This window comes from Anguilla rostrata, chromosome 13 (genome assembly GCF_018555375.3).
Source record: "Anguilla rostrata isolate EN2019 chromosome 13, ASM1855537v3, whole genome shotgun sequence".
Taxonomy (NCBI): Eukaryota; Metazoa; Chordata; class Actinopteri; order Anguilliformes; family Anguillidae; genus Anguilla; species Anguilla rostrata.
This window is the reverse complement of record NC_057945.1, coordinates 30011533-30025704: the sequence shown is the minus strand read 5'-3', so window position 1 is coordinate 30025704 and position 14172 is coordinate 30011533. Positions and strand designations below refer to the sequence as shown.

Genomic DNA, 14172 nt, shown 5'->3' with positions numbered 1-14172 from the left:
AGTTCTCCACCAGGAACAACAGAAAACCACTCACCTCCTCAAACTCATCTAGTAGCCTGCACACTGGCACTCAGAACCACACTCTTCCATTAACATCGCTGATTAAATGCTGTTCTTTTAATCAACCAGATTACCAGCCAGCAGAGCATATAGTGCTATCGAGATGAGAGCATTTATAGCAATTCCAAGCAAACCGCTTGAGTATACTCCCAGAGGACTGAACCGAACAAGATTAGACTAAATGCACAGTGCTCTTAGGACTGTATTGTTAATAGAAAGGGATAACATTACTACAACGCAGGTATACAACACTGGTAACAAGACACTTAAAATTCCTTGATTGACAAAGACAGAAAGGTCATGCCTGACACTGAAGGATCTCCCCACAGCCGCACTGGCCCGAGAGAGTTTAAAGATAATGACTCCCTGGTAGATGATCGTATATATCCACAACCTTTAAGGTCACGGTTATACAGTACGTCCGATCGTGCTTTCGGTGCCACTGGTCACCCCGCCTGCAAAGGCGCAGAATTATGGCTCCTATGCCCAAACATTTATTCTCCCTTTCATACCAGAGCGCCGATGCTGCGTTCCCGCCTCTCTCCTCCCCTCCGAACAAAAGCCGACAGCCAATTTTAGATCTTACACAGTGTTGCTAGCGAACCGACAGCCTGCCAAAAATAAAGCCAGCGGATTCCCAGAGGGCTGCATGCAAATGCGGGAGCTTAGGAGCTGACTGTCTGTCTGGGGCTTTATTCACCCCAGGAAAACAGGATCAAGCGGCGGCTAATGACACACGAAAGGGAGCGCGCCTTTCCCACTTTGCGCGTTGTTTTCTTTGACGGCGTTGCGCGGGCGACGTTGTGCTGCGCTCGTTTCCCGATAACGAGTGGAAAAATACCCGTATAGCCTATATTAAGCCCTGTCACTTGTCACATGCCAGCAAATTGAATAATAACAGAGACACCGGGGACCCTCTTCAGATCTCTCCATGATCCATTTTCTCATTCACTCTTAGTAATACTAGTTATACTACAAAGGCTTATCCATTCATAGATCTTATATTCATTGTGCACCGTATCACAAGAACAACACAACTCACCTCAGTGCTCCATGGTAACATTGTCATAATAACTCATTTGAGGCCTTAGCACATTAATTCAGAAAATTAATAAAATATTAGGTGATAAAATGAACAGAAAGTCAAACCCAAGAGATTTGTTATTCTTAGTGGTGCTGTTTTGTGTTTCATACACAGTTTGTGAGAGGAGAAACCTTCAAGATGCTGCATGCCATCATGCTAAGGCACAGCACATGATACAGGTCTCAGTGTGAGCAAAATAGAACATATTTTTGCAGCCCCACCAGACACTGGCAAGAACTGTCAAATTCACACTCTCTACATAAACGCCCTTTAGATGCATCTCCCCAACCATCTGTCAAGACTAACAGCATTGAACCAAACTCAAGTGAGAACCACACCATTAATCCTGTTACATTTTCATTTCCAGGATGGCAAATGAACAATTTCAACAAATTCAGAAACCTGCTAAAAAATATGCAATACATAATGAATGCATCTGTATATGTATAGACACAAAGTGGACAGGGGGCCAGTGGTCACTGGTGAAAGATGCCATACGAAATGTATTAAATATGAATACATCATCTACATAATATGTGGTATTCTGATCAAGAGAATGAATAGGACAGATTTTGTGGTAACAGTCTAATAAGTCACATGCCAGATTCAGCCTATGTGTAGAAGACGCATTCAAATTTCTTAGTTTAACACAGACCAAGTGCACCTCTCGGATGTGTTGTGCATTGCTCAGCAGACGAGAATTTCCTGTGAAATGCCAGTGTGCATCAAGAGAACTATTTGAATGCTACACAGAAGCCCGTTTCAGGTGACACCGATTGCAACTAATTTCCCTCACGTTGCCTCTTGGGCCACAGAGATTACGCGGCTCGGTGGCGATGGCTGTGCGATTGCTTTGTCTTCCTTTAGTTTTCATGGGAATTGGAGGCAAAGAGGATTTCACTATTTCGGCTTCTTCGCAGCCTCCTGAACACAGTTATTATATTCCCGTCCGCCTGTGCGCCAGGTGCATCCAATATCTCCCCCGGAAGACGGATGAGTGTTTGAAAACCTAGAGAATTATCTGAGCGAAGAACACCGCCCAGCCTTGAAATGCACCTTTTGCTTTGTCAAAACATATCAGGGTTAAACAAAAAGGCCTCACACATGGCTGCAGTAGGGGCTCCACAGGGCCAGGGTGGGTTGGGTGCTCGATTCAATCGATGGATTCAGACAGAGACATGCCCACTTCCCTGAGATGGCTCAGCAGCAGCTCTTGATAGCTGCTTCATTTACCAGCACACAGGAATATACTGACGCTCTGGGTCAATAGTTAAGTGTAAAATAATTATTTTAAAATGCAAGGTAATGCAACACCTGGCGTTAGATTCCAACATGCAATTTGTAAGGGTTAGCCTAACACTTTGCCTTAATCCCAAATGATTTCATACTGTGTGTTTGTGTGTGTGCGCGTGCGCATGTGTGTATGTGTGTGCGTGCTGTTTATGTTTGTATGCGTGTGTGTGTGCATACACTCAGTACTATCTGTATGGATAAGGTTGACAGTGAAGGTCAGTGGTACAGAGACAAAATGGGGGTTAGTCTGAGTGGTTCTCCTTCAAAGGCACATCAATGCCCCAGCCCTCTCAGTTTCTCTCAGATTACCACCCGCTCACTTTCACCAAGCAGATTCATTAGCTTCTGTTATGCAAATGAAGCCATGGCTCGGTGCTGTTTGATAAGTGAAGATGTGCTTAGAGAAACTGTGCACGTGTGCATGTGTGCGTGTGTGTGTATGTGTGTTCTGTGCTTCCAACTCGCCTGGGCTGGTTGCACCCTCAACACAGCAGACTCTCTCTTCAGATGCCTTTCCCAGCCAATCGCAGAGGAGGAAGGACAGTGATCAAGGACAGACGTCTCAATCCGCCTTAACCCCTCGTCCCTCTTTTTCTGCCCATGTCTGCCCACGTTTAAGCCCCTCCCCCTCAGGCAGATTCAGATCCGTGACCGAGATTTCAATTTCAATTTCAGTTACTGACTCACGCTATTTTATGGGGCTCGGAATGCAAATCGGAGGCCGTTTAATTAGACGGATGAAGAAAGACTTGCTTAATCGTTCTGTGGAACATGCCCTAATATGCTAGTGTTCGCAAGAGAAATCTAATTGGAACATGATTAATAGTTTCAACGGAGGAAGGTCTGAATGTGTTTACATGCAACTCTTTTAGGACATAGCATTGTTGCCTGCACACCGTTGCAAAAAACACTGACACTGGGGATTGAGAAAGCCGGCAATTCGCAACATCCTTCGCTAACAAAAACCACAAAACACAGCGATGAAGAAAAATTATTCCTGTCAAGTTTTTCTTCTCTTTTTTTGGTCAAAATAAAAGGCAGTAGCACTTTGTAACTTGTTACTGCTCAAAGCACACTTTTAAATCTATGGTTCCAATAAACCAATTCCAGCTGAACAAAGGATACGGTTCAAAATTCATTCTTAGATCATTTTTATGACTCAGGGCTGGCTGGGATGTCTCAACCGTCACATTTCTCTCATCACATGGAAACAAATCATCTGTAAAAATCCCACCAAAACACATTTACAAGTGTTTCAGAAAATTCAAAACGAAGGGATTCAGTGCCCTAAACCGGTAGACAGGAGGACTGCCGAGTACGCTCACCTCCAGCAGTAAAGGCCCAGGGCTCTGGAGAGTGGGACAGAAGTGTGTGTACCTCCTGTATTTATGTGTGTGTGTGTGTGTGGGGGGGTCTTCATTGAAATGACAGGGTAAAGGGACAGGTGGAGGGGTTCAGAGGGCAGCAGAGCTTGGCTAGATTGGGTTTCTCCTTCACTTGCTCTTGATGTGTGGGAAAGGAGAGCAGCTGCCGCCAGCTCCACTGAAGGGTGAACGGGAGAGGAGGAAGGGCGAGGCCCCCAGGCTCAGCGCCGGCAGAGGACGCGGTGCTCCTGCCTCCCTACAGCACGGTCCCCTCACCGCAGACCTCAATACAGCCGGTCTCGCAACAGCGCCCAATGACCTTCCTGTTAGCAGTTAGCCCACATTTTCTGCTAGCCTGATTAATTTGGCACAGTCTGGGCATGGCAGAGAAGATGCCCGTGATACCATTTGTTTCCCTGTTATTATATTTAGCATTATAACAGCTAATGCGTTTATGACACCGAATGTTTGTTTTGAATTGAGCGGGAAGCATCTAAGTGTAAAATCAGTTAGCTTCTTGTGCATTCACAGGCAGTCAGAAGCAAATGGGAATTTGTTCAAGAGTGTCTGGCTGAGCAGGCACAGGAGTGCAGGCATGTTTTGGCATCAGCATACTGTTTCAAATCATCTGCACTGTTCATATAGCCTAAGGATAGGTATTGTGACAATGCTAAAAGCACCACACACAGCATTAGCTACAACAAATATATAAGCTATAGGCTATTGTCACACTCATAAAAAATTCCATTTTAGCACATTTTTACTGGAAACACTCTGGCTGAAACCCAAGAGTAACACATCAAAGAATGTATTCTTTCATCACTGATTTTTCCGTCATGATACACTTAAGTACTCGCATTCTCTTAAGCATTCTGGCTTGCTCCTATCCATTACTAGACACAACGTCCCTGGAGGTTCTCTGGAAAGTTGGTCAAACACGCAACAAAAACATCCCATTTACAGGCTTTTTAAAAGATGCATACACAACTTTGCGTTTTTCCACATTTAAAGAATATATATTTTGATGGTCTAGGAAAATGTGACTGTTGCTCAGAATTCCAGATGGACAAGTTTAGGAAAGATCGCAAATGTTTCTTAATACTTCAAAAACAGATATATAATAAAACTCAGATAATGTCCAGGAAATGAACTCCATGTAACACCAGTGTATTCATTAAAAGGCAAGGTTGAGTAGATGTGACTGCTCAGTCCTTTCGAGAAAAGCAATTTTTTTATCAAGATCTGAACACAAATTACCCTGCCTTGACGTTATGCTCTCTTCCGGAAATGAGCTCCTTTAGCCAAATGTTCCGACTCAGTGTAGGCCTCAAACCACCGAGTCCTCGGTGATAATTATACAAGCGGGGTTTGCCTGCAGACCGGGCAGTAAAAACAGCAAATTTGTCTCAAAGGAGACCGGCAGTCGGAGCTGTTTTCTCACTGTTAATGACCCCACATTCAGGAGGGCACGCAGACTCTCCTGGGCCCCATGTCTGTTTGGACTGCCTGATGCAGTGGGTGATTGGTTGGGGGGGCGGTGGGGAGGACAGGGAGGTTTTTTTCTGACTGTCCTTCCCCTGGGCGGTTGAAAAAACGTCACCGGGAGGGGAGGCGGGCGCGCTTCACCGACAGACAGGAAGAAGGCCGAGTCCCTCATGCCAGCGGTGGAACACACACAGGAAATGTGCCGACCAAACCTGCAAATTGGTTGCAGGCCCAAGCAGGGGGGAACCGAGAGAGGCGAGAGGCCGCCCCCCCCACCCTCCCGCCGCACGGTCCTGTCATCTACCTCCACCAGCAGGATAACACATGCGCCCTGGTCTTCAGCACAAAACGCCAGCACACAGATGTTTCTCTTCTCTCTGTGGAGGCCACTAACAGCACACACGCACGAGACTACAATGGGCCGCTGTATTCATGCTCCTTACCAAAATAACACGAGCGCGTTCTCGTCTCTCGCGTGACATTACCGTCAAAGTGACACGCATCAAATAAAATTCCTCTAAATGGTCCTTTCTTTATTGACGTTTGACACATCTCGACCTAGACTACCCTAATTTCACACACACAAGGCCACGTACAGATTAGAATACCTTGAATGGTGAATGGGCCAGACCAGGATAACCTTATTAGCAAAAGTACAGCCAAGTATTACGTAACCAGGACTGCTAGCCCCGCCATGACTTTTTAAGTGCTGTTTATCAAGGCCTTTTATTTTTTTTTTTACACAATCAATCTTGACTTAGGCTAGGCCCTGGTGTGGAATCCCTCTAATTTAGTGTGCATGAGACAGGGCGGGGATGGGTTAGGGGATGCAATGGGAGGGGCAGCACCGGCTTGATCAGAAGACGCCATGGCCTCGTCAGGACGGGGAAGTGGTAAAATATGATCATGGCACCTTAACATCTTTACTGCCGTCTAGTAACATAAATAACACCATATTAATACATACTCTGCTGGGCTCAAGGTTAAGTGCTATGTTGCACATGAGGCAGACAGTGGGATGAATGCAAGCACGTAGCTTGAGGAGATCAGACAGAATATCCTAGATGGGAATATAGCAATGTTCAGCTTAAATTATATCACCAGGTGAACGTTCCGACTGACTGCAGGCTCAGGTAGTCGAAGAACACAAGTTTGCTACTTGGTCAGCAGGGTAAAACTGTGGTAGTCAGAGCAGCTGAACAGCAGTTAATCCACATAAAAATTCCCTCAGTAATCAAGCACTTCATAATGAAAGAAATCTAAATGATCTCTTGTGCTGATTGTATTCATTATTTTTTGTACTGCCATTTGTTAGTATTGTTTTTTTAATCACCGAATGCCCATCTCAAGTTGATTAATCAAGAGTTAACGGCTAATATGGTGTGAGCAGTAAAGAAAGCCTGTACTGTATTGACAGGCACAGCACGCACCGTGAAAAACTACAGCCCTATTGATACAGCAGGAAATGCGTAGACATCATAAATAAAGCATTCATAGTTTTAACAAAGCACTCTATTTATTAAAGCCACCGCACACGCTGTCCTTGTAACATAAGTACCCCATTGATTTAGGTGCATCAATCAAATAACATTAAATAGCAATTTTCTTTGTAAATAATAACATTCCCCCCCCCCCCCCCCCCACTATTCCCCACTGCCCTGGTCAAATCGGTGAGGCAGGCCTGAGAAGACTCCCTTTTCAAATTTCAAACAGCAATCACAGCCACCGCAGAGGACTTAGAATGAAGTCAAGCTTCTTGCTTGATTACAAAGAAGTGCTAGTCCTCTGGCCACATCACACACAGTAATGGGTGTGATATATCACAGCATGGATTTAATATCAACAAGACCATTGTGCATTTTGCACAAACTGAATTAGCATTCTGTGCATTGATTTTTGAAGACTTGGGACTTTGGGAGGTTTTTCCAGGTGAGCATTACTCCAAAATCAGAAGCAGGCAACTTTCAAAATAGTATTTCGATGATATGCTTTTATGATGATAATTCACAAAATAAGTTTTCAAGTAAGATAAAATTTAATAAACACCGTATATACATATCTGATAAAATAAGCATACTGCATATGGTTATAGAAATTCAGTAAATTTGAATATAACAATCAATCAGATAGTACCTCAATCAAGTTAAACTGTATCTGCACATTTTAGTGCATTACATGGAAACACCCAACTAATGGAGGGTGCCAGGACATATAATTATTCATATGCCAGAAAATATCTGTTATTAATAGATATTATAAATATCTGCTCATCATGCTGAAGGTGTAAGACAGGCAGCGGTAGTGTGAGAGTCAGCATGTGAGGTGTTCCAGCATAGCGGTTAGAGAATATACACCTCTGTACAGACTCAGATGGGCCAATCCCCTGCTTTAGCACACACTGTCTCCATCACATCAGTCTCACCTGACTGCCATCTCTCACCTCCCTGCGCTTCATTAAAGCACACAAACAGCACACAAACGCACACAAACACACATACAAGCATACAGATACAAACACACACATATGCGCACAGGCACAAATACACATATAAATGCACATACAAGCCCACATACACACAGATGGATTCTCAAACACACACACGCATGTGCACACACACAACTGCACACACACACGCAAATGCAACCGCACACACACACGCACGCACACACTCAGTTCCGTGCTGCCTTACCAGCTGTCCAGTTCCAGCTCAAGCTCCAGCAGGGACTGAGTCTTCTCCGACGTGCAGTGCAAACACCACATGTTGATCCCCAATCACCCAAAAATGCTACCATTGCCTGGCCCTTCGGCCGCAGATCTGCGCTGGCGTGGTTCCCACAGCGATGGGGTGAGTGGCAGGAGCAGGGCAGTGCTCCAGTCCAGCCAAGCCCAGGCGCACACGGCCACAGACTCCTCTCTCTAACACCCTTCTCCTCCCAGATCTCCCGGCAGCAGCCAGCGAGGGAGGGGGCGGGGGCACGCAGGGGCTGGGGAAGTGAGGGCGGGTGTGAGGGGAGGGGGAGTGTGCTAACCGGAGCCGTGGAGAAAGAAAAGGAGGGGAGGGGGGGAATTCCTCCAGCGCCACACAAAGCGCGCGCGATGAAGAGAATACAAATGACCGGGGCCAGCAGGGCTCTGGCCAGTCTGATCTACCACACACGCTGGTGAACCGAAAACTGCTTCCAAAGGGGCAGAGAGGCAGAGAGACAGACAAACAGACAGACTGAGGGAGAGAAAGAGAGATAGGGCAAGAGAGAGAGAGAGAGATAAGAGAGAGAGGAAGAGAGGCAGACAGTCAGCCAGCCAGACAGACAGAGAGAGAGAGAGAGAAAGAGAGAGAGAGCCAGCTCAGAGAGTGGATCACCACCGGGACACGCAGGAATGTGGCCGGGAAAACCGTAGCGAGCGCTGGGGAGGGAGCCCCTCTAATAATAGCCTCCTTCAGGGCTGAGGCTGTGAGGCTGTGAGGCACAGGGAGAGGAAGTCAGTCTCTGCCCCAGCTCAGCTGCTCCCCGTCCCCCCCGCAGGCAGCTCGCAGAGCCCCCCTGAGGAAAGCGACCCCGGGTCTGGAGCAGACAGCCGGCCCTGCTTCTGTGACAGGACCAAATGCTGGACTCTCTTTACTGGAAGATCATGTGTACTGGTCCTCTTAAAGGGACAGTGCTGCTTTTCAGTTCAGTTACTATCCCTGATTACTGAGCTACAGAATCTTGTGGTTACAGTAAAAATTTACTTTTGTTCACCATGACCAGCCATTCAAGGCACATTTAGTTCTACTGGGAACTTGATGCGCATCTTGTACGATCATTTTCCTGAAATTTGTGATGCTTTTCCTCTCCTCTCCTATTTCCTTACATAATGAGGGTGGCTGAGGGCTGTTACACATTTCTCTGTAATTTCATCATTCCCCAAACAATGGGCGTTGGTCAATTGCGACAGAGATCCTATCACAGTGCAGTCTGGCTCTCGGGGAAGGGGGGTGGGCAGTACTTAACTGAGTTCTTAATTACCCCCAAGCATAGTGGGGGGGGGGGGGGTGGGCCAAACCACCCCTCCGACAGGGTCTTTTTCTGCGATAATGAGGGGCTCCAGAGGGGGGGGAAGAAAGGCAAAATAATTCCCAGATGGCTAACAGTTTACGAGGCGACCAATCACCGGCGAGCGTCTGAAGATGGAGGTGATGATGCCCTCTAATTAGAGGCCTGGACCTTTTCGGGGGGGGGGGGGCGCCATCATTTCCTCCGTCCCCCTTTTCATCTGGCGTTTTAAAGAGCGTGGAGCGGGGGCCTGGGACGCGGCCAGCGGCGAGGGGCCCCTCAGCGCGGCGTGAGCTTCCACATCTGTCCGCCGGCGGGGCCGCGGCCGCGGTGGGTCTAGCGTGAGCAGATGTCCGCTCGCTCGCTCGCTCCAGGCCAAACAGGGTTATTTTAGGCCTCCTCGGAGCGAAGCAGACCAGAGTAGAGCAGCTGCATGGAGGCTCATGCCATTGACTTATATACTTAGCCATCACCTGCCACACTGCAGGCCTCGTGCAGCTATGGGGTCATATTTAGATCAGACCGAAACAACCAGCATTTCCTGGGGGGGGGGGTGGGGTGTGGGTGGCGGTGAGTGAAACGGTCCTCCATTCTCCAGCTCATGAGAGATGGCTGTATTTTTTCCCAACATGCCACAGCTTCAATCCAATGACAAAACCTCTTAAGTGTGAGGAACAAATGAAAGTGCTTTAGCGTACCGTTCTGGTTAGTTATGCAACATCAGAAGATTGCTGGTGGACTTAAAAGTTGCTTTTATGGATGCATTACGATGAGATTTAAGAGGCCTAAATGCAATATCCATTGAAGGAGTACGGTGCTGTCAGACATGGTTTAAGGTGAGCTGATTTCTATTCAGATGCACTCAGGAAATGTACGGAACCTTTCCCTCGCTGTCAGACGATAGAGGGACATACATCTTTCTGTCTCCTCTCTCCTGCTGCAGGAGATCCATGTAAATGCAATCATATGTCTTAAAGAGCCAGAACCCCTGTATAATCCCTTCGGTAATATACTCCAAGACAGATATACAGCCACACTGAACACACCATCCAAAGGCCACCTGACAGGGCCTCAGAGTCAAGGTGATTCGCAGTAAGTCACAATTTGTCAGCATAGCTTACTGGTAAGCACTAAGCACAACCAGATTTGACAGAGGAAAACAGGTTATATTCTTTTTAGCTGCTACATGACACCGTGAATAAACCAGAAGAGTGTCTCATAACAAAAAAAGATCAGCATCTTATAATTTAAAAAAATCCTAAGATATGTACCATTGTGCACCTACGCCTGGTGTTACTCTCTTATTTGGAGCTAAGAAAAGATGGATATGATCTTGCAGTACATCAAATTCAGCAGTAAGCGGTAGTGTAAAGCTTATTAATAACATTGGTGCCACAATGTGACTTATTGCCTTCGTAAGCTGCCTGACAGAGTGCATTACTGGTGGCTTAGAATAATGTAACGTGGCTAATGGTAAAAGCAGTAAGCAGTTTAAGGCTTGATTTGCTTGGTTTCAGAGAAAAGCCAGCCACCGGCACACAGCAGCCCGGCAGATGCGTCCTGAAAGCGGGGCAGTGACACGGGCATGCTGAGCAAAGCGCTTCCCGTGTTCTGCACTTCCTCAATGTCACAGACTCCCTCCCGTCCCCAGAGAATCCCGCTTTCTCACAGCCAGCCAAATGTAAAGGACACAAAACGTTACTGGGGCCATAGCGTTCGCAAGAGACAACTTAATTTACCATTTCGAGAGCTCTTTTTTTTGGGGTACATGCATTCTCACAAGCAATCTGAATGAAGGATATCTGCTTTACTTCAAAATGAAACAGTCACTTGAACCCAAAAGAAGAAGAAGAAGGACAGTACTTTTAAAAGGCCTGTACAGCTTAACTAATGTCTGGTGGGAAAGCGATAGGATCCATTTTCTCTGAGAGTACATATGTCTCTTTACTGAGCCTCGAGTCTGTCTACCTGCCTTTAATCCCACTATCAGTCACAGCTGCCATTCATGCACGGACGGCCCCCGCCACGAGATTCCAGGGCCACTCCGAGAGAGTGAGGTCACAGCCGGGAATTCAGCCAATCGCAGGGCTCCTCAGCAATCCCACACCACGTCTCCCCGACCTTCCAGACATGTGCTTCGACTTTGATTTCCTACCGCGCGGAAAAGAGGCAGAGCCAAGGCGCTTATCGTCTGGATTCCCTGTGCGCCGTCTGATGAAAGCGCTCTCGGGTCCGGTGCAGTTTCACAGCGGTACAGTGCGCTTCCAGGCTGTCTGGAACAAGACTGAAGTTTCCTAAGCACGCACTTAGATTTAGACTCACGTCTCGTACACACCTCTTTCAAACGATTTATGCTTAAAACAAATGGAAAAGGGCCTAACAAATGTGCTGGTTCTGCTGATATTAAGTACATGACTAGTTTCTCTTGTTCTCAGTCTCCTCAGTGAGAGATAGAGAACGAGATGAGAGGGAGGAATTCAGAGAGAGACAAAGGGAGGGAGAGAGAGAGAAGGAGGGAGGCACAGAGAGCAAGACAGGGAGGGAGACAGAGAGAGAGAGGGATGGAGGGGGGAGAGAAAGAGAGAGTGAATGTGTGTGTGTGTGTGTGTGTGTGAGTGTGTCAGTGGTCATGGGAGATCTGACTTTTATTTACCTTTCCATGTAAATCATATCTAGTGATGATGTCATGGAACAGGTCACATGTTCTACTTCAGATGGGAACAGACTCGCTGAAGGTTTATGCTGCAATCCACAGCCCCAAGTCTGGAAGTGATTAGAATAGTGAGGTCATAACAGCACACAATAGGCTTTATCTTTCGGAATTACGCGGTGATTTCTGCTATTTCAGCTGTAATATCGGGGAGTTAGGGGCCATCTTTGTGAATAAATGAGGATCTTGTTAAAAGTGTGCTCTACTTCTCTGTCATAATGCCTTGGAATTTCTTTCAATAGCCGATGAAACACGCTTTTGTTCCAAACTCACACAAGCTCCTCAGTTTCATCTATATAGCAATAACCGGCTACTACAAGAGAAAACAGAGAGGAGATAAGTTCTGCAAATAATAACTTCATCAAAATCACAAATGTGCAAAATGGTCTCGTCAGATCCCAGCATCAGAAATATAACAGATGTGTTGTTCTTAGGAATGATGGCAGTTTTTCAAATATCATTAAGTACATTAATAGGAGAGGCTCTACATGATTGCACACTGTACAAAGCTCTCTCATGCTGTACACTGTCTGGATGCAGTGCCCTGCAACTTACAGAGAGGAAACCAAACCAAATAACTGGCTAATGCAAAGGTAGTTTATAATTACAGGTGCACTGAGAATGCAAATGAGGAATATATGCTGTGGATGACAGCTGTAGTTGTTTACAGTAGGTTCTTGAGGAAACACAAACTAATCTCTCAGACAGAGTGACGCCCTGTTTACATATAGGTGCTTGCGAATCTCTGGCTTTGTCCACACCAGGCAGGCTCACTATTGGAAGCCAGTGACTGCAATACTGTAGCCTGAGGAAATTGTAATATGAAAATTAAGTTGGAAGGGGTTTTTATTTTCCAGAATATCATGATAGCATAAACAATAACAATGATTACTCTTATTAAAAGAAATTAACTGCCAGCTAGCAGTTAAACTGGGCTCTTCAATATGTCACTTGTGCAAGGCCGACCACTACAATAGAGCAGGTACTTAAAACTCCTCCAGACTTTATCCCAGGCCCATGACCGATAATTAAGACCCATTACAGCCATTAGCAACGGCAGACAGGAGCTCTGCAGCCACCACGTGTTGCTCTTAATGCGTCCCCTGGACCCAACTCGCTACTCACCAAATTAGCATAGAGGAATAGTGTAATTGAGTTTTTAAGTAGAATCAATTGACATTGGACTGCAAGTGGATGTTAAGACCGTTAGCCACACATTAAGTGCACAGCGCTCGAGCCTCTGTCAGTAAATATCGGCCATTCTCGCAAAAAATGTAGCCTAACCGTTTAGGGTAACCTTTTAGAGTTAAGTTAAGGGAGTGATGAACGAAGACCTTCCTCACCTTTGGATCGATTCTGAGACATAGACACAAGCACACTAATACTCACATCAGTTTTGTAGTAGGCCTTCTCCAGTCCAGGACATAACCATGGGCCTTGTGACTAAAGACTTATACTTGCAGTGGCCTATCATACAGACTTAGTTAAACATGTCTAAAATAGTTAACTGCATAAATGATATGATTAAAACGTGTTCAGATTATTACGCCACAATGAATAATTTTCAATGGTATATTCCCTGATCAACTGTGTAGGCTACTAGACATCAGTGCGAGTGACACAAAATGTTGAAAGAATGTCACTGTGAATTCTGTAAACAAAATATATCTGCAAGTGGAAAACCAAAGTGAAATGTGGAACGACATGACATTTTGAGGCACCTGGTCCACATGCATCATGAGAGGTTGGCTAAATCAATCTGTTTGAACTAATGTGACTGAGCTGAACAAGTTAGCCAAGTCAGTTAACATTACAGTAGCAACCCATAACAACCTTGTGTGCTAATCTGCTACTTAACTAATTTGCTTGTGTTGCTCCAACATTGACCAGTTAACTCAAGCGTTACAACTATGGCTATCCTTTGTTGAAATAATTTGTCCTTTTTCTGCTCAAATTCTTTAAACCAATAAACAATGAATAGGCTAGGTATTATTTAACTGACCTTATTAAGCTGCTCTTTCTATGCTGCATTGTTATAAAGAAAGTTTCTTTTGCAACTAAAACCAATTACATTTCTGTGTTACACACACAAACCCCAATCAAGGGGAGAACAATGTCCAATCATTAAAAAATTACGAAAT

The 14172-nt window shown here is 45.7% G+C and overlaps 1 protein-coding gene across 11 annotated transcripts in view; it reads right to left on the bottom strand.

The window, feature by feature from the left end:
- iqsec1b (IQ motif and Sec7 domain ArfGEF 1b) overlaps positions 1-14172 on the bottom strand; it is a 178570-nt gene that overhangs the window by 23542 nt on the left and 140856 nt on the right. The window contains exon 1 of one of the 11 annotated variants that reach the window (XM_064305808.1): positions 7977-8234. The exons of the other annotated variants lie outside the window; for them this stretch is intronic. Coding sequence (XP_064161878.1) covers positions 7977-8047 — 71 coding nt within the window. The 5' untranslated portion in view covers positions 8048-8234. Of the gene's footprint in view, positions 1-7976; positions 8235-14172 lie in introns of those variants that run through there. 11 annotated transcript variants of the gene reach the window in all.